The 20,004-nt window shown below is 43.4% G+C and overlaps 1 protein-coding gene across 6 annotated transcripts in view; it reads left to right on the top strand.

Moving 5' to 3' along the window:
• The window catches only part of epb41l5 (erythrocyte membrane protein band 4.1 like 5), a 45,105-nt gene that overhangs the window by 13,559 nt on the left and 11,542 nt on the right, over positions 1-20,004 (top strand). For all 6 annotated transcript variants that reach the window (XM_071355480.1, XM_071355481.1, XM_071355477.1 and 3 more), the window contains 8 exons: positions 19-106; positions 268-356; positions 481-571; positions 4,018-4,187; positions 5,372-5,478; positions 7,489-7,507; positions 13,699-13,735; positions 13,959-14,083. In XM_071355480.1, coding sequence (XP_071211581.1) covers positions 19-106; positions 268-356; positions 481-571; positions 4,018-4,187; positions 5,372-5,478; positions 7,489-7,507; positions 13,699-13,735; positions 13,959-14,083 — 726 coding nt within the window. The remainder of the gene's footprint in view (positions 1-18; positions 107-267; positions 357-480; positions 572-4,017; positions 4,188-5,371; positions 5,479-7,488; positions 7,508-13,698; positions 13,736-13,958; positions 14,084-20,004) is intronic.

Genomic DNA, 20,004 nt, shown 5'->3' with positions numbered 1-20,004 from the left:
CCCTCCGCTCCGTCCCAGGGGCCAGATGCCATCGCAGGCGGAGATTAACTATCTGAACAAGGCCAAGTGGCTGGAGATGTATGGGGTGGACATGCACATGGTCAAGGTGAGGACACTAGGATGGGGGTCTCTCTTATATCTCTTGCTCGCTCTTTGTCTCGCTCTCTCGTGTTATACAGGGCTCTACTGGTATAAAAACAAGACGCTAGTGGAGATTAAGGATGGTAAGTAAACTGTAACACTGAATGGCTGTGTCTGTCCCTTCAGGCTCGAGATGGAAATGACTACCAGCTAGGACTGACCCCCACTGGAGTGCTGGTGTTTGAGGGAGAGACCAAGATAGGCCTGTTCTTCTGGTAAGACCTTTGGCCGTACTTGATCTCTACCTGTGTCTCTACTAGTTCAAGGACTTGTGGGTCTTGATCACTATCTCTTGTTTAATTGTCCCTGTAATTGTGTGCTTTTCTGTGTGTGTCCCAGGCCCAAGATCACCCGTCTAGACTTTAAGAAGAGCACACTGACCCTGGTGGTGGTGGAGGATGACGGAGAAGAGGCTCAGGAGACCGAGGAGGTAATGAACCAACCCTCTGAGACACACACACACACACAGTGGGGGCAGCCATGATCCCTGCTCTTATCCCCTACTCTTTTCTACTGGGCAGTCTTCCCATACACTTATCCTTACACTCAGTCTCTCTGAGGGCCCTGGTGTAGCTGGGGATAGTTGGTTCCACCTGGGTCTGAATCTGAAGTATCCATGCTCACATCCTGTTCTGTTTATCATGCTGCATTACTCTTTCTCTTCCATCATGCTGTTCTGTTGTGTACTGCCTTAGTGAATTATAGTAGCTGGTGTTGAAATGTCCATTTTCTACCACTACTTTTCAATACAATCCGAAGCCCCTGTACTTTTCTGTAAAGCTCCTGTCATTGCAGAGAGAGCCCTGCAGTTTTCCAGTCTCCTCATGAATGGTCCTAATGTCACTTGTTACTTAGGCTGAAAACTGAAAAGTATGTCTTTGACTGAGAGTTGAGTCATACTCTCTTTATGTTGTGGTAGTACTATTTGAAATTTGTAGCCTATACTCTCTGGCCCTGTTTCTGTTCTGACCACATAATATCAGTAAAGGCAGTTACTTTGTTCCAGTCCAATAAAACGGCTTTGTATTGAACTGAAATTGAAAACCGCCTTATTACAGTATACCACCGGAGGCTGGAGCAGAGCTCTACAAAGCTGCTTTTATAACAATGTGCTGCTGGGGGGAGACGGGCAGGAAGACCGATCTTCAACCGATCGCTGCACACACCTGCCCGCCCGTCCAGCATCACTACTCTGGACGGTTCTGACTTAGAATATGTGGAAAACTACAAATACCTAGGTGTCTGGCTAGACTGTAAACTCTCCTTCCAGACTCACATTAAGCATCTCAAATCCAAAATTAAATTTAGAATTGGCTTCCTATTTAGCAAAAAAGCATCCTTCACTCATGCTGCCAAACATACTCTCATAAAACTGACTATCCTACCGATCCTTGACTTCGGCGATGTCATTTACAAAATAGCCTCCAACACTCTACTCAACAAATTGGATGCAGTCTATCACAAAATAGCCCATCCAACTACCTCATCCCCATACTGTTATGTTATTTATTTTGCTCCTTTGCACCCCAGTATCTCTACTTGCACATCAATCACTCTAGTGTTTAGTTGCTATATTGTAATTATTTCACCACTATGGCCTATTTATTGCCTTAACTCCCTTATCCTACCTCATTTGCACACACTGTATGTAGACATTTTCTATTGTGTTTATTGACTTTATATTTGTTTATTCCATGTGTAACTCTGTGTAACTCTTGTTGTTTGTGTCGCTTTATCTTGGCCAGGGCGCAGTTGTAAATGAGAACTTGTTCTCAACTAGCTTATCTGGTTAAATAAAGGTTAAATAAAAAAAATAAAAAAATAAGGAGGGAGACGGGCAGCAGCTCAAGAAGCCATGTAGTGTAGACTGTAGGCTGCCTGCCTATACCCAGGAATCAAGATGTGTTCATTGGACTAGGATGTTTGCGTATCTGTGAGGGGGTGTGTATGGAGATTAGTATAGCCCAGGTCAGTTCTGAAGCAGAGGCATATCTTTGGGTAGGTTTGTTGTGGCCTATTTTGTGAGGGAGGTTTCTGTGTGGGGGAATGAATGTGTGGATTTCCACACACCTCCTAGGAGGACATGTCCTGTCTCTCTCCGAGGCTGCCTGGCCGGGCAGCCTCGGAGAGAGTCCATTAAAGCATCAGCTCTTTCCCTCAGGCATCTGTGGCATCCACAGCCTTTACAGCAGCTCCTAGCACTCCTTTAGACCGGGCTGTTAATGTGGAAACCCCCCCCTGCCTGGCTGGGCCGTCACTAGACAGGCTAACGAGGCTTTGGCACTGGTTGTCTTTGTCTGTCAACTACACACTGCTGAACACCTGGAAGTGGGAGTTCACTCTATGGTCAAAGATACTTCACCTTGTCAAGATGTTTTCAGACATCTAAAGTAATTTGTTGTGTGGGTGCAGTTATACGCTATGCCTCAAACCCAAATGTTTTGGGAAAGAACTGAATGAGGTTTATTTGAAGCGGTAGTCAAAGGAATCCTGCAATACACAGTAGATGGATGTGACTCGTAATATGCTGAAGTGCTGCGACATGTACAGTATGTAGATGTGATGCCCTCAGGTAGAGAAGAGGAAAGGCTAGACAGTGTTGTAATGGGGGAGAGTAGACTAATTAAAATCATCACTAGCAGTTGATGGGGACTGCTGCTCAGCCAATCTGACAGCTGACCACTTGGAATGTGTTGCACCATCGGAATGTGGCCCGGGTCTTTACTTTGGGACCACTAATCTCTGGTGTGTGTGTGTGTGTGTGTGTGTGTCCAACACTGGACTGCACATTCTCGCTCTCAAAGGTATTCTGGTTCTCATCTCCCGAGGTCTTTGTTTTGACGTCTTAATCCGCCCTGTGAATGTATTCTCTTTGTGACCCTGTTCCTGTGTCTGAATTAATGAGGCACTATTAGCAGAGCACTGAATAGGGCTGGTTAGCAGCAGGACAGAGCACTGAATAGGGCTGGTTAGCAGCAGGACAGAGCACTGAATAGGGCTGGTTAGCAGCAGGACAGAGCACTGAATAGGGCTGGTTAGCAGCAGGACAGAGCACTGAATAGGGCTGGTTAGCAGCAGGACAGAGCACTGAATAGGGCTGGTTAGCAGCAGGACAGAGCACTGAATAGGGCTGGTTAGCAGCAGGACAGAGCACTGAATAGGGCTGGTTAGCAGCAGGACAGAGCACTGAATAGGGCTGGTTAGCAGCAGGACAGAGCACTGAATAGGGCTGGTTAGCAGCAGGACAGAGCACTGAATAGGGCTGGTTAGCAGCAGGACAGAGCACTGAATAGGGCTGGTTAGCAGCAGGACAGAGCACTGAATAGGGCTGGTTAGCAGCAGGACAGAGCACTGAATAGGGCTGGTTAGCAGCAGGACAGAGCACTGCTGAGAAAGTTGCTACTCTGGCATAACTGATTAGGACACAAGAAGGAATTTAATTTGCCTCGTCGAGGCATGATGGAAAATTGCGTTAATGAGGAAGTTATTGGGAACTGCAGGGCAAGCAACCTTTTCTCTGCATGGCCATGCGCTGACTCAAATGAGGGAAACACAGGGAATAGGATTGTTGTATATTGTCAAGTTCATCCACATCGGAGGGAAAGAGGAGACCTACTGTACAAACCAGTTCTTATTGTACAATCAGCTTGTCTGGAACCATAACCAATCAGTTAAAACATGTCTACAACCAGGCTCATTTTTCCCGTCCACCATATGCTGTTTTAGGGCTCTGTTTTTTCTTCAGGAATAAACTTTAGGCCCTAGTTATAACATGTGTCCTACCAGTGCTTCATGTCAGTGTGTTTCCTCTGTCTCCTGTTGCTGTGACACAGTAAAGTTTTGCTCATGCTATGTTCCTGTCTGTCTCCGTCTCAGGGTAAAGAGCAGGAGCACACATTTGTGTTCCGTATGGACCACCCCAAGGCCTGTAAGCACCTGTGGAAGTGTGCTGTGGAACACCATGCTTTCTTCCGGCTCCGCGGCCCGGTCCAGAAGGGCTCAGCACGCTCCGGGTTCATACGCATGGGATCACGCTTCCGCTACAGGTAGCTACTGAACAGCATGTGTGCACTCTGCTTAGCGCGCGCTCTGCTTAGCGTACTTCTAACTACTTAGCGTACAGTCCACACTGCACAAGTCTCCACAATTTTTATAATGCATATTTCATCAGCTTATTAAAATTCCTACAATTTGCACAAGACAAATCCTCAGATTATAATTTTAATAGGACTCAACCCACCATATGCTCTCATTAAGCTGACTGTGCCTAATGAAACTCGCTAAACTTCCAACATTCACCTTGGTCCGTTGTGTAATAATAGCTTGTCTTGCTGCAGTGTAAACTACGCACTGCTAAAGCAACAGCTGCAGGCTCTCTCTGGGGCCTTGTTATTTCAAGGTGGGGTGTTTCTAGTTGGATGGTTACAGAGTTCAGCAGGGGTCAGTCCCGTGTCACAACACCTTGTTGAGGAGTTGAGAACTGAATGCCACCCTGGGGGTATGAGGGAGGGAACAAGTAACGGCACACTGCACTGGTGCACCCTCTGTGTTTATTTTTTCTCTGGTGTACCCCAGCAGTACAACAACACTGATTCTCTGTCTGCTCAACTCTAGAACTTGGCTATATTTAATATGGCCTGGTGTGTTTCCATCCTGACCATGTGGCCCGACCAGTCAAAACTCTGGACTCAACGTAAACCGTGCTCATCGATTTAAGGAATCTTATCGCTTGCTGTTTTCATGTAGTCTTTTCTGCCTCTATCTGAAGTTTCTTCCACAAACTGAACTTGACTCCAATAACCCTCTTTTTCCTCATTACAACTATTCCAATTACATGTGTTTTGAATTCATGCTTTCTCTTCAGCTGGATCTAGCTAAGGATTTTCTGTATGTTATTCCCTTTGTGGATCCTGAGCCCCAACAGAAGTTCCAGTCGTTATCTGAATCAGTCCTGGTGGTCTGATTGCAAGGGAGGCCTAACCTCCCTATCTCTGCCTGTTTTCAGTTTACGCTGGGCACTCACTACCTGACTGTCCCCTGCCTTCTGGTGGGTTGGTTGGGTTCGCTCTCATTCCCCCTCCTTCCTGTGTATTGTTCTGGGTTGTATTCACTAGGAACGAAACCGAATGAAATGGGGAACTTGTCCAATAATAAATGCTTGTTTACCTTTTCCCTTTGCAAACCATCTTGCTATGGTGTGCACTAATGAATATGACCCTGTTGTCCCCAGTGGGAAGACTGAGTACCAGACCACCAAGGGCAACAAAGCCAGGAGGTCTGCATCGTTTGAGAGGAGGCCCAGCCGACGCTACTCCAGGAGGACCATGATGAACCGGGGTGGGTGGATACACGTTTTATACAGTACACACACACAGTATAATATACTGCTTATGGGTCTTTCTATAAGCTAGTGAGGATTTCCTACACTGGACAACTTGTTACAACGGTTGATAAGTCATTTATAATAATCAGCCAATACTTCTTAAGGTCATCCCATGAATATATAAGATGGGCTCATAACTATATTCAATACAATTCAAGAGTGGATTTAAAGCCTGTTTAACCCTTTTGTCATGGTTGGTGTCTTGACGGATTTGTATGACATAAAACATTACTTTTCTGTCCTTGCATTTATGGCAGTGTAAGTTAAATCATATATTAAGCAGTAATCAGTGAAATTAGACATTGACCCAGTAAGAATCCTGAATCTAGCTGTCGGACAGTTTTTTTTTTTTGGGGGGGGGGGGCGTTTGTGTGGAGATCTCAGAAATGCAGTGTAACTACATTTTGTGTCTCCTTGTGTTTTGGGGTGGAAACTGTTTTCATTGGCTCACAAATCCAAAATGATGTTTGCGATTTCAAAATCGAATGCTTCTAACTGAAAGAGTCGCCTTACCTTGATACTTAACCTAGATACTGGCATTAACTTGGTCTTCAATAATTATGCATAATACTTATTGGATGCGCATTTGGTGTCCAGCAATTTTTCTGAATGACAGTCAAATGACGAACTGATTTTGTGATAGCGCTGATTTTAGTGAGGAATGTTCATTCGGTATCTCATTCGTTATGCAGGTGAAGACAGTTGTGCCTGGATCCCTAGAGAATTGATGTTGATCATCTGTTCTCTGCTTGATTTACAGCAGGGTCTTCTTAGATTTGACAGAGAAAACAGCAAGTTAATGACTTCATATTTTCATATGTTTTTGTGCCTCGGATTGGACACCGAGTCTACTGTACGCAACTGGGTAGGATAGACTATTGCGCAACACCGAATGCGTTTCCTATTAATTATTGTGGATATAATGACGACAAATTACATCGTCTAGTGTGCTTATTCACAATATGACCTGGTAATAAAATAACAAATACATGTATTCCATGTTACACCTGCAATTTTAAACAAGGGGCTTGAAGTAGCCTACTTGAATTTGGAGCTCAGAAATTCAATTAATGGAAAAAGCCTACATTAAAAATCTGACATTTCTTCAATTTGGTGCTTGAAAAGATTTTTTTTTAGCCAATTTATAACTTCTCCTGCTCCCTAATAATTATCTGTGATTTCATTTCTGATCATATTTTGTGAGAGATGTGGCCACTTGTTTGTTTCCTGCCGCTTCAATTGAATGGTTTTGCTCTACTCTGTTGTGGTTAAACCGCGTACGGTTATTATGAGGACGATAACACTTAATGCTGGCTTCAACTTGGCTTTCCATACAAATCCTGTTTTTTGTCACTCATTTTAAAAACAGCGACGGTGAGATGAATGCTTACCGCTACTCATGGATTTATTATGTGTGCCTGCGTTAACCACAGTCTACAGGAAAAATCGCCATGCATCCAATCTATTTAGTCAGGCAATGTCCACATTATTTTCAGCTGTTTTAGAACGTAATAATGACTATCAATGAAATGGCAAGGCCAAAACAATTCATTATTCTTAGTGTTAATGGCCTCATTTTTTTTTTACGCTTTGCATGCTTTTTGTGGGGAGGGGATTTTCTATATCGTGCCCTATATGTACAGGTATATGAATTATGCAATTGTATAACATTGAGGTCCTTGAAAATGACAATTTAAGTGCTTGAAAAAGTCCCTGAAATTTGACTTGCCAATGTCTGTATGAGCCCTGCTTAAAGGATGTGTTCCTAGGTCTATGTTGTGTAGGTGTGGGTCATTTTGTATGTATTCACCTTTATTCCTCTAAGTACACATGTGGAACTGCATGAAAGTCCTTTATATTTTGTTACAAACTTTTTTGTAACAAATCGACTCCATTATTTATAGAAAGACCCTTATACATCATACCTGACTAATTTTGATGTTCTTTCTCGTATTATTTCCCAGGAGCCAACAAGCCCCAAGAGTAAGTACTTTTTTTATTTTTTCAAGAACTGGATATTTGGAATGGGCACTGATCAGTGAGTAATCTCTTCCTCTAGCTGTTTGTTATGAATATCTCTCCTCTGTCGTTGTAAGACTTGACTCATCTCAGTGTGATAAACATGACACACACACACAGAGTGAGAGACGCGCGCACACACAAATTATATCAGAGTTCTTCACACACAGTCTGTACCCCTCTGGTGTGTAACCTCCTCCAGACTTGCCTTGCATTGGGAGTCTTTATCTCTCCTGTGTGCTGGGGGAGGCGAGCACTGGTTATCATCACAACCACACATAGTATAGAGTGAGGACTGCGAGAGCTGTCTGCCACAAGAAGTTCTTGCTCTCTGTACAGTGTGTGATCAGTGTGCATTGTTTTATTCCCAAGATTTCTTTGTGTGTGTGCTGCTGTGCTCTTTCATGAAGTGACCTTTTTACATAGCAACAGCAATAAAGCACTGGGAGTGAAATGTATATATGCAGAAGCGTAAGTGTTTTTGTCCGTTAGTTTTACTCCAATTATTTTATTCATTTAACTTTTATTTAAATAGGCAAGTCAGTTAAGAACAAATTCTTATTTACAAAGATGGCCTAACCCGGACGACGCTGGGTCAATTGTGCGACGCCCTATGGGACTCCCAATCACGGCCAGTTGTGATACAGCCTGGAATCGAACCAGGATCTGTAATGAGATGCACTGCCTTAGACCGCTGTGCTACTCGGGAACACCCAAATTATTACTATTAGGGAAGGGTGGTAGGGTTAGGGGAAAATATATAATATAGTTGACGTTTACATACATTTAGATTGGAGTCATTAACTTGTTTTTCAACCACTCCACAAATGTCTTGTTAACAAACTATAGTTTTGGCAATTTGGTTAGGACATCTACTTTGTGCTTGACACAAGTAATTTTTCCAACAATTGTTTACAGACATTATTTCACTTATTATTCACTGTATCACAATTCCAGTGGGTCAGAAGTTTACATACACTAAGTTGACTGTGCCTTTAAACAGCTTGGAAAATTACAGAAAATGTCATGGCTTTAGAAGCTTCTGATAGGCTAATTGACATAATTTGAGTCAATTGGAGGTGTACCTGTGGATGTATTTCAAGGCCTACCTTCAAACTCAGTGCCTCTTTGCTTGACATCATGGGAAAATCAAAAGAAATCATCCAAGACCTCAGGAAAAATAATTGTAGACCTCCACAAGTCTGGTTTATCCTTGGGAGCAATTTCCAAACGCCTGAATGTACCACGTTCATCTGTACAAACAATAGTACGCAAGTATAAACAACATGGGAACACGCAGCCGTCATACCGCTCAGGAAGGAGACGCATTCTGTCTCCTAGAGATGAACGTTCTTTGGTGAGAAAGGTGCAAATCAATCCCAGAACAACAGCAAAGGACCTTGTGAAGATGCTGGAGGAAACCGGTACAAAATAATCTATATCCACAGTAAAACGAGTCCTATATCTACAACCTGAAAGGCCGCTCAGCAAGGAAGAAGCCACTCATCCAAAACCGCCACAAAAAAGCCAGACAACGGTTTGCAATTGCACATGGGGACGAAGATCATACTTTTTGGAGAAATGTCCTCTGGTCTGATGAAACAAAAATATAACTGTTTGGTCATAATGACCATCGTTATGTTTGGAGGATAAAGGGGGATGCTTGCAAGCCGAAGAACACCATCCCAACCGTGAAGCACGGGGGTGGCAGCATCATGTTGTGGGGTTGCTTTGCTGCAGGAGGGACTGGTGCACTTCACAAAATAGATGGTATCATGAGTAAGGACAATTGTGGATATATTGAAGCAACATCTCAAGACATCAGTCAGGAAGTTCAAGCTTGGTTGCAAATGGGTCTTCAAAATGGACAATGACCCCAAGCATACTTCCAAAGTTGTGGCAAAATGGCTTAAGGACAACAAAGTCAAGGTATTGGAGTTGCCATCACAAAGCCCTGACCTCAATCCCATAGACAATGTGTGGGCAGAACTGAAAAAGCGTGTGTGAGCAAGGAGGCCTACAAACCTAACTCAGTTATACCAGCTCTGTCAGGGGGAATGGGCCAAAATTCACTTGTGGAAGACTACCTGAAACGTTTGCCCCAAGTTAAACAATTTAAAGGCAATGTTACCAAATACTAATTGAGTGTACGTATGTATACTTCTGACCCACTGGGAATGTGATGAAAGAAATAAAAGCTGAAATAAATCATTCTCGCTACTACTATTATTTGTTTATTTATATATATATATGGGATTGGAAATGATGCAGACAATTACATTCATAGAAGCCACCATCTATATGCAGCATTGAAAGTTTATCTCCCCCCCCAAAAGAAAAGCATTGGGAATATGTCATGGAGGGAAGGGGTAGGCCTAATTTATAGAACACAATCAGCCTGACATCCTCTTCTCACCATTTGTCATGTTATCATGCATCAGGGTTATACAGTGCCTTCGGAAAGTATTCAGACCCCTTGACTTTACCACATTTTGTTACAACCTTATTCTGAGATGGATTAAATAAAAACAATTCCTCAGCAATCTACACACAATTCCCCATAATGACAAACTAAAAAAACTTTTTTAGAAATGTTTCACATTAAAAAAAAATATATATATACAGTGGGGAGAACAAGTATTTGATACACTGCATATTTTGCAGGTTTTCCTACTTACAAAGCATGTAGAGGTCTGCAATTTTTATCATAGTACACTTCAACTGTGAGAGACGGAATCTGAAACAAAAATCCAGAAAATCACATTGTATGATTTTTAAGTAATTAATTTGCATTTTATTGCATGACATAAGTATTTGATACATCAGAAAAGCAGAACTTAATATTTGGTACAGAAACCTTTGTTTGCAATTACAGAGATCATACGTTTCCTGTAGTTCTTCACCAGGTTTGCACACACTGCAGCAGGGATTTTGGCCCACTCCTCCATACAGACCTTCTCCAGATCCTTCAGGTTTCGGGGCTGTCGCTGGGCAATACGGACTTTCAGCTCCCTCCAAAGATTTTCTATTGGGTTCAGGTCTGGAGACTGGCTAGGCCACTCCAGGACCTTGAGATGCTTCTTACGGAGCCACTCCTTAGTTGCCCTGGCTGTGTGTTTTGGGTTGTTGTCATGCTGGAAGACCCAGCCACGACCCATCTTCAATGCTCTTACTGAGGGAAGGAGGTTGTTGGCCAAGATCTCGCGATACATGGCCCCATCCATCCTCCCCTCAGTACGGTGCAGTCGTCCTGTCCCCTTTGCAGAAAAGCATCCCCAAAGAATGATGTTTCCACCTCCATGCTTCACGGTTGGGATGGTGTTCTTGGGGTTGTACTCATCCTTCTTCTTCCTCCAAACACGGCGAGTGGAGTTTAGACCAAAAAGCTCTATTTTTGTCTCATCAGACCACATGACCTTCTCCCATTCCTCCTCTGGATCATCCAGATGGTCATTGGCAAACTTCAGACGGGCCTGGACATGCGCTGGCTTGAGCAGGGGGACCTTGCGTGCGCTGCAGGATTTTAATCCATGACGGCGTAGTGTGTTACTAATGGTTTTCTTTGAGACTGTGGTCCCAGCTCTCTTCAGGTCATTGACCAGGTCCTGTCGTGTAGTTCTGGGCTGATCCCTCACCTTCCTGATGATCATTGATGCCCCACGAGGTGAGATCTTGCATGGAGCCCCAGACCGAGGGTGATTGACTGTCATCTTGAACTTCTTCTATTTTCTAATAATTGCGCCAACAGTTGTTACCTTCTCACCAAGCTGCTTGCCTATTGTCCTGTAGCCCATCCCAGCCTTGTGCAGGTCTACAATTGTATCCCTGATGTCCTTACACAGCTCTCTGGTCTTGACCATTGTGGAGAGGTTGGAGTCTGTTTGATTGAGTGTGTGGACAGGTGTCTTTTATACAGGTAACGAGTTCAAACAGGTGCAGTTAATACAGGTAATGAGTGGAGAACAGGAGGGCTTCTTAAAGAAAAACTAACAGGTCTGTGAGAGCCGAAATTCTTACTGGTTGGTAGGTGATCAAATACTTATGTCATGCAATAAAATGCAAATGAATTACTTCAAAATCATACAATGTGATTTTCTGGATTTTTGTTTTAGATTCCGTCTCTAACAGTTGAAGTGTACCTATGATAAAAATTACAGACCTCTACATGCTTTGTAAGTAGGAAAACCTGCAAAATCGGCAGTGTATCAAATACTTGTTCTCCCCACTGTATATATATATATATATAAGCATTCTGACCCTTTTGATATGAGACTCGAATTTGAGGTCAGGTGCATCCTGTTTTCATTGTTTGAACTTGAAATGTTTCTACAACTTGATTGGAGTCCACCTGTGGTAAATTCAATTGATTGGACATGATTTGGAAAGGCACACACCTGTCTATATAAGGTCCAATAGTTGACCGTGCATGTCAGAGCAAAAACCAAGAGGTCTAAGGAATTGTCCGTAGAGCCCCGAGACAGGATTGTGTCAAAGCTCAAATCTGGGGAAGTGTACCAGCAAGGAAGGGCCCCAAGAAAAGTGACCTCCATCATTCTTAAATGGGAGAAGTTTGGATCCACCAAGACTCTTCCTAGAGCTGGCCGCCAGGCCAAACTGAGCAATCGGGAGAGAAGGGCCTTGGTCATGGAACCCGATGGTCACTCTGAAAGAGCTTCAGAGTTCCTTTTGTTGAGATGGGAGAACCTTCCAGAAGGACAATCAATCAGGCCAGACGGAAGCCACTCCTCAGTAAAAGGCACATGATAGCCCACTTGTAGTTTGCCAAAAGGCACCTAAAGGACTCTGACCATAAGAAACAAGATTCTCTGGTCTGATGACACCAAGATTGAACTCTTAGGCCTGAATTCCAAGCGTCACGTCTGGATGAAACTATCTTACATTACTCATCTCATATGCGTATACTGTATCTTATACCATCTATTGCATCTTGCCATTGCCGCTCGGTCATCGCTCATCCTTATATTTATATGTACATATTCTTATTCCATCCCTTTGGATTTGTGTATAGTTGTTGTGGAGTTGTTAGATATTACTGCACTGTCGGAACTAGAAGCACAAGCATTTTGCTACACTCGCATTAACATCTGCTAACCAAATTTGTGACCAATAAATTTGATTAGATTTTTTTTTTTTTTTTTTTTTGCACTATCCCTACGGTGAAGCATGGTGGTGGCAGCATGGTGGTGGCAGCATCATGCTGTGGGGATGTTTTTCAGCGGCAGGGACTGGGAGACTAGTCAAGATTGAGTCAAAGATGAATGGAGCAAAGTACAGAGAGATCCTTGATGAAAACCTGCTCCAGAGTGCTCGGGACCTCAGACTGGGGCGAAGGTTCACCTTCCAGCAGGACAACGACCCTAAGCACACAGCCAGGACAACGCAGGAGTAGCTTCGGGACAAGTCTCTGAATGTCCTTGAATGTCCCAGCCAGAGCACTACCTTGACCTGATCGAACATCTCTGGAGAGACCTGAAAATAGCTCTGCAAAGACCAGAGAAGAATTGGAGGAACTCCCCAAATACAGGTGTGCTAAGCTTGTAGCGTCATACCCAAGAAGACTCGAGGCTGTAATCACTGCCAAAGGTGCATAAACAAAGTACTGAGTAAGGGGTCTGAATACTTAGGTAAATGTGTTTTTTTTTTTTTTAAATTAATAAATTTGCTAAAATGTCTAGCAACCTGTTTTTGCTTTGTCATTATGGGGTATTGAGGTGGGGGGGAACAATTTAATAAATTTTAGAATGCTGTAACCTAACTGTGGAAAAAGTCATGGGGTCTGAATACTTTCCAAAGGCACTGTATCATGTGACAATTACATAGTAGTTAGTTAGCAATGTTGTCATGACTGTGATTGATAATGCTCACTTCACGTTGATTGTCATGGCGACGAGTTATTAATCAAAGGCATCGCGCTCTGCGACATTGCATGCCAAAAACATGGGTCCTCTATAGCAGCCTTGACACGGCAGCCATGTCTTATAGTGAAAGACAAGTGTGATATGCTTCATGGTTATATCAACATAAGCTCTTAAGGCTGAAAGGTCAAAGGGTTACGCTGTTAAAAAAATATGTCCATTGACTGTTTTAGTGAATGCTCTCTCTCTCGTCTCCCACCTCTCTCCTCTCTTTACCAGTCACAACAATGGAGTGAACCCCAACAAAGACACTAAGGTATGTTGCGTTTCTGGAACCCGACTGAGACTAGTGGCAAAGAGCTGGTTTCCCAAACACATTAAGCCTGATCTTGGACTAGGTAGTACTTTCTATGGAGAATTTTCAATTGAAAATGCTTTTTATTCTAGAACGAAGGCATAATCTGTGTTTGGGAAATTGGCCTTTGGACTCCCACCCATGATCCATTGTCCTAACCCCTGTCCCTTTGTTTCTCCCCCAGCCCCTCCACATCAGAAGCCCCTGGTCTCTTCCTGTGGTCAGCCCTGCTCCCTCAGTCTCCACCAGCGGCCCCATGGAAATCGAAACCCTCCCCAGGAGTCCTGGCGGTGGCCAATCAGAGAAGAGGTGAGCCACTCGCTGTTCTAATGCCATAAGAGCGTTAAGCTGCCTAATCTGTCCATCCTGCTGTCACTTGGTAGTGCGTGGTTGACAAGGAGGTTGCATCCCAAATAACACCCTATTCCTATATAGTGCACTACTTTTCATCGGGGGCCCTTTTTTTTTTTTTTTGTCACATACACTGGAAAGGTGCAATGAAATGTTGTTTTACTGGGTCAGCCATAGTAGTATGGTGCCCCTGGAGCAAATTAGGGTTAAGTGCCTTGCTCAAGGGCACATCAATAGGTTTTTCACCTGATCGGTTCAGGTATTCGAACCACCGACCTTTCGGTTACTGGCCCAATGCTCTGACCTCTAGGCTATCTGCATGCCCAAAAGTAGAGGGAATAGGGTGCCATTTGGGATGCACATAAAGGCTATGCCTAGTGCCTGCTCTGCCTAGTGCCTGCTCTGCTCTGGGACAGCTAGTGACCACACAGATACCTGGGCCGTGTTCATTATGAAACAATTGGAGGAAATTGGACTGCAACAGGAGTGGGACTACCAGGACTTGTTCAATAAGAAACACACATTTTTGTTTTCACTTAAAATGTTTTGGAAAGTTTTCCATTGCATGCCCTAATGAACATGACCCTAGCTGCATTTTTGCATATCCTGGAGCTCTCTGGAAGTAGGGTGGTGGTGGTTTTGTGTGTGAGTGTGTGTGTGTATATATATGGGGTACAGTGAGTGACTAGAATGTGAATGGTGTGCATTTAGGCAGTTTGCTCTGACACTGAGCAGATGGCTAGTGGTGGTAGTCCTGCTACTGCTGCATTGCTGGTGGCCGTGGCCCCCGCTGGCTTGGCAACAACAAACTCTCTCTTCTAAGAAATACCTCATCCCTTTCCTCAACCCCCCTCTCTCTTCTCCTCGTCTAAACTTTATCCCCAGAGGATTACTGTGCAATGGAAGGGGGTCTGCTTTAACTTCCTGAAATGTCTGCATTTCCTGTATTTGGTTGACTTTGAAGCTGTAATCTTTGACGTAAAATCAACATTTTAAAGCTCTACTTTTTGTTCTAGTATGATGATGATGATGTACTGAAACCAAACAGGCCTTTTCTTAGGGCAAGGTATGTACCCTCCAAGTTATCTGTAGATTTGCTTCATCCAATCAATTTCTCTGGGCCTTCTGGGTCCTATGATTCAGGACTGGTGACTGTCTCTCCTGCGGTAAACAAATAATCTTCCATCCATGGTAATGGTTGCTCTCTCTGCATTGTGATCCTCTCTTCAATACCAACCCAATCAGTGTGGACATCAGCTATGCCAATACTCTGGTGGCCTTTTTCCATGACCACCACTTGTTGTGGTCTACTAATGCTACTGTACACTTCTCCTCCCTCTTTGTAAGTGAAATTACATTTTGCTCCCCGTTATTGTCTCAGTACCTGGCTGAGATGCACTACATGTCCAAAAATATGTGGATACCTGCTCAAACATGTAATTCCAAAATCATAGGCATTAAAGTGGAGTTGTGTTTAGTGAGTCCGCCAGATCAGAGGCAGTAGAGATGAACAGGGATGTTCGGTTGATTGTGTTTGAATTTGACTATTTTCCTGTTTTGCTCAGCATTCAAAATGTTATTAGTACTTTTGGATGTCAAGGAAAATGTATGGAGTAAAAATACTTTTCTTAAGGAATGCAGTCAAAAAATATAATAAGTACAGATACCAAAAAAATACTTAAGTTATTACTTTAAAGTATTTTTACTTAAGTACTTTGCACCACTGCTCTTCTGGGAAGGCTTTCCACTAGATGTTGGAACAGTGTTGCGGGGACTTGCATCCATTCAGCCACGAGCATTAGTGAGGTCCGGCACTGATGTTGGGAGATTAGGTGTGGCTCACTGTCAGCGTTCCAGATACATCCATCAGGCTGCCAGATGGTGAAGCGTGATTCATCACTCCAGAGAACGCGTTTCCACTGATCCAGAGACCAATGGCGGCGAGCTTTACACTATTCCAGCCTACACTTGGCAGTGTGCATGGTGGTCTTAGGCTTGTGTACGGCTGCTCGGCCTCCCTAGTCATATGAGGAAGGTTAATGATAAACAGACTTCATTGCTTTGTTAATGTAGTACTTTAGACTAGTTGTTGCCGGTGTATTGTCCTCTGCCATAGAAACAAGTCTAAGATTGGAATATAGCAACGACTGAGGAAAGATAAAAATGTCAGCCCCGGCCTATAATATCTTAATTCAATCTTTGTGCATATTTCATGACTCCGACCAAACAAGCGTGAAGCGCTCATTGTCAACAGGCGATTAGAATTTAAGAAAGTTTACTGAAGGCCAGGAGATCTCTTCAGAATCACTTCCAAGGCACTGAGGCGATCAGGTCAGGTGGTGGAAACTGAAATCCTCCTGTGATCTAGGCTAATTCTAGCAGGCCTAACGTCAGTTCTGTGTACATGCATGTAGCCTACAGTGCCTTAGGAAAGTATTCAGACCCCTTGACTTTTTCCACATTTTATGTTACAGCCTTATTTTAAAAACGAAATACATTTTTCCCCCCTCATCAATCTACACACATTACCCCATAATCACATTTACATAAGTGTTCAGAGCCTTTACTCAGTACTTTGTTGAAGCACCTTTGGCAGCAATTACAGCATTGAGTCTTCTTGGGTATAACGCTACAAGCTTGTCACACCTCTATTTGAGGAGTTTCTCCCATTACTCTCTGCAGATCCTCTCAAGCTCTGTCAGGTTGGATGGGGAGTGTTACTGCACAGCTATTTCAGGTCTCTCCACAGATGTTCGATCAGGTTCTAGTTCGGGCTCTGGCTGGGCCACTCAAGGACATTGAGACTTGTCCCGAAAGCCACTACAATCATTGTCTTGGCTTTGTGCTTAAGGTCGTTATCCTGTTGGAATGTGAACCTTCACCCTAGTCTGAGGTCCTGAGCACTCTGGAGCAGGTTTTCATTAAGGATCTCTCTGTACTTTGCTCCGTTCATCTTTGCCTCGATCCTGACTAGTCTCCCAGTCCCTGCCGCTGAAAAACATCCCCACAGCATGATGCTGCCACCACCATGTGTGTGGTAACACTTGGCATTCAGGCCAAAGAGCTCAATCTTGGTGTCATCAGACCAGAGAATCTTGTTTCTCATGGTCTGAGAGTCTTTAGGTGCCTTTTGGCAAACTCCAAGCGGGCTGTTATGGGCCTTTTTTACTGAGGAGTGGCTTCCATCTGGCCACTCTATCATAAATGCCTGATTGTCCTTCTGAAAAGTTTTCCCATCTCCACAGAGGAACTCTGAAGCTCTGTCAGTGACCATCGGGTTCTTGGTCACCTCCCTGACCAAGGCCCTTCTCTCCCGATTGCTCAGTTTGGCCGGACAGCCAGCTCTAGGAAGAGTCTAGGTGGTTCCAAACTTCTTCCATTTAAGAATGATGGAGGCCACTGTGTTCTTGGGCACCTTCAATGCTGCAGAAATGTTTTGGTACCCTTCCCCAGATCTGTGCCATGACACAATCCTGTCTCTGAGCTCTACGGACAATTCCTTCTACCTCATGGCTTGGTTTTTGCTCTGTCATGCATTGTCAACTGTGGGACTTAATATAGACAGGTGTGCCTTTCCATGTCCAATCAATTGAATTTACCACAGGTGGACTCCAATATGAAGGATGATCAATGGAAACAGGATGCACCTGAGCTAAATTTCCAGTCTCATTGCAAAGGGTCTGAATACTTATGTAAGTAAGGTATGTTTTTGTATTTGTAATAATTTGCAAACATTTCTAAACTTGTTTTCACTTTGTCATTTATGGGGTATTTGTAAATTGATAGGAAATTATAATTTAATCCATTTTAGAATAAGGCTGTAAAATGAAGGGGAGGACATGGCTTAAAGAAGGATTTTTTTAAAGCATTGAGACATGGATGGTGTGTGCCTTTCAGAGGGTGACCTGGGCAAGACAAAATATTTAAATGTTTTTGAAAGAGTTATGGTAGTAAGTGCCAGGCGCACCGGTTGTCAAGAACTGCAACGCTGCTGCGGCTTTCAGGCTCAACATATTCCCAGTTTCCCGTGCAAGTCAGTTAAGCTATTTTCAGGTCTCTTCACAGATGACGTGCCTAGTTAAATAAATAAAACATGACACAACTGTGGGAGTCAGCATAGACCAGTGTCCTGTGGAACGCTTTCCACACCTTGAATTGAGGCTGTTCTGAGAGCAAAATGGGGGTGCTACTCAATATTAGGAAGGTGTTCTTAATGTTTTGTACACTCAGTGTATGTATATGTAGCCTATTATACCTCTGACTGAAGCAAGGTTTTCAAGCGGATTGTACAGTAAGGAGAATCAGAAATGCTTTTTAATGGCAACTAAGTAGTAAAATTTGAGGATTTTAGATCAGTCAGTGAAATGATTTACTGGTAATGCTATACCTTTAATGTAATGTGTCCTAACAGCAGCTGTGGCCATAGCACAGTGGAAGGTGGGGGATTCAAGTGAATAAATGAGGCAGTGATTTGGCTGGAGCTCTGACGTAACACTGCAGCTGATCATGTGAATCGACCAGGACCGGAGCGCAGCCTTTAGGGACTAGTATCATGACTAATGTGTTTAATGATAAGGGTTTCAGAGGTCAGAATTTTTTTCAGGGGGTTTTGTTCCTTCCTGTAATTTCGATAATCTCTTGTACTGATTCATATTGAGAATTTGTTTGTTCACTTACTGGCAATTAAGTAGACCTGCTAGACACATTCCTTAGGTTCTTTGCTGACTGCTTAGCGCTCCTGGCTTTACTCTGGAAGATATTCAAGATAATGTTGTTGAGGATTCACAAGTAAGTAATTAGATGTAGGAAAGGGCCTGTGTTCAGTTTTCAAGCCCTAAGAAATGGAGTCTTACAGAAGCATAGGAGTTGCAATGAATTTGGTCATTAGGTTAAATCCCCCTCACCCCAACCGGTGGTTGATTCTGCGTACTACCCTCAATTGACCCTTTTCTCTCACCCTCAATTCACCTGCACCGCCCACTCACTCATCTGCCGGCTCTTCCACTAACCTGACCAATGCATGAAGACGCTTCCGCATGCAACACAGCAAGCACATTTGTAGCTCGCTAGCTACAGTAGCTCCATGTTTGCTTAAGCCTGGTTTTAGTTTATTTAATGTCAAACTGTCCAACATGTGTCTGTTTTGATGTGTTTTGTCATCTGACTCCCCATCTGTTTTCCTGTTACCACCTCTTTGACCTCAGTTTTCACGCTCAATTATACACACCTCATCATCCACCTTCTATAAAAGTACTGGGAACACATGTTACGAATTCAAACCCCTAACATAAGCATGGTTAATATAGCACCACTGGCATGCATTTATGTAGCTTCTCTAGAGGTTAGCCTAATGTCTGGGTATTAAGAATGTAGTATTTCCCCATTTTTGAGTTGACTGAAGTGCTTGTTAAGTGGCATGAGAAATGCTGTCCACTCACATTGAGTTTGTAAAACTGTCCACATTGGTAGAGATGTTTTCTGTCATTTGATATGCAGTGCTTCCATTCCACTGACCTAGTTATGTAGGTAACACACTCTAAAGAATGAGATGAATCATATCTCCTAGAGATCGTAATGGAGTGATATGTCACAATATCATGGTTGTGAAGGATGTAGGGTCTTTGAAATTAACCTCTGAATTGATGGAGTCTTTTCAACAGCAATGGTGTCATTGTTTCCAATCTCAAACTCATTCTCAGTGCTGTCGTAATACTATCATGTATAGGAAGGCTAGCTTCAGGACATCCAGTTGACCTCTGTCTTGTACTTCATCACATAGTTTGCAGAAAGAATAGTCACACACAGCGGATAGTCACTGAACACCTAATACAGCAAGGCAGGTTAAGTCCTATTCTGTACGTTCTGCTATATTTCTCCTC

This window comes from Salvelinus alpinus, chromosome 20 (genome assembly GCF_045679555.1).
Source record: "Salvelinus alpinus chromosome 20, SLU_Salpinus.1, whole genome shotgun sequence".
NCBI lineage: Eukaryota > Metazoa > Chordata > Actinopteri > Salmoniformes > Salmonidae > Salvelinus > Salvelinus alpinus.
Note: the sequence above shows the minus strand (reverse complement) of the source record. Positions and strands in the feature narration are given on the sequence as shown.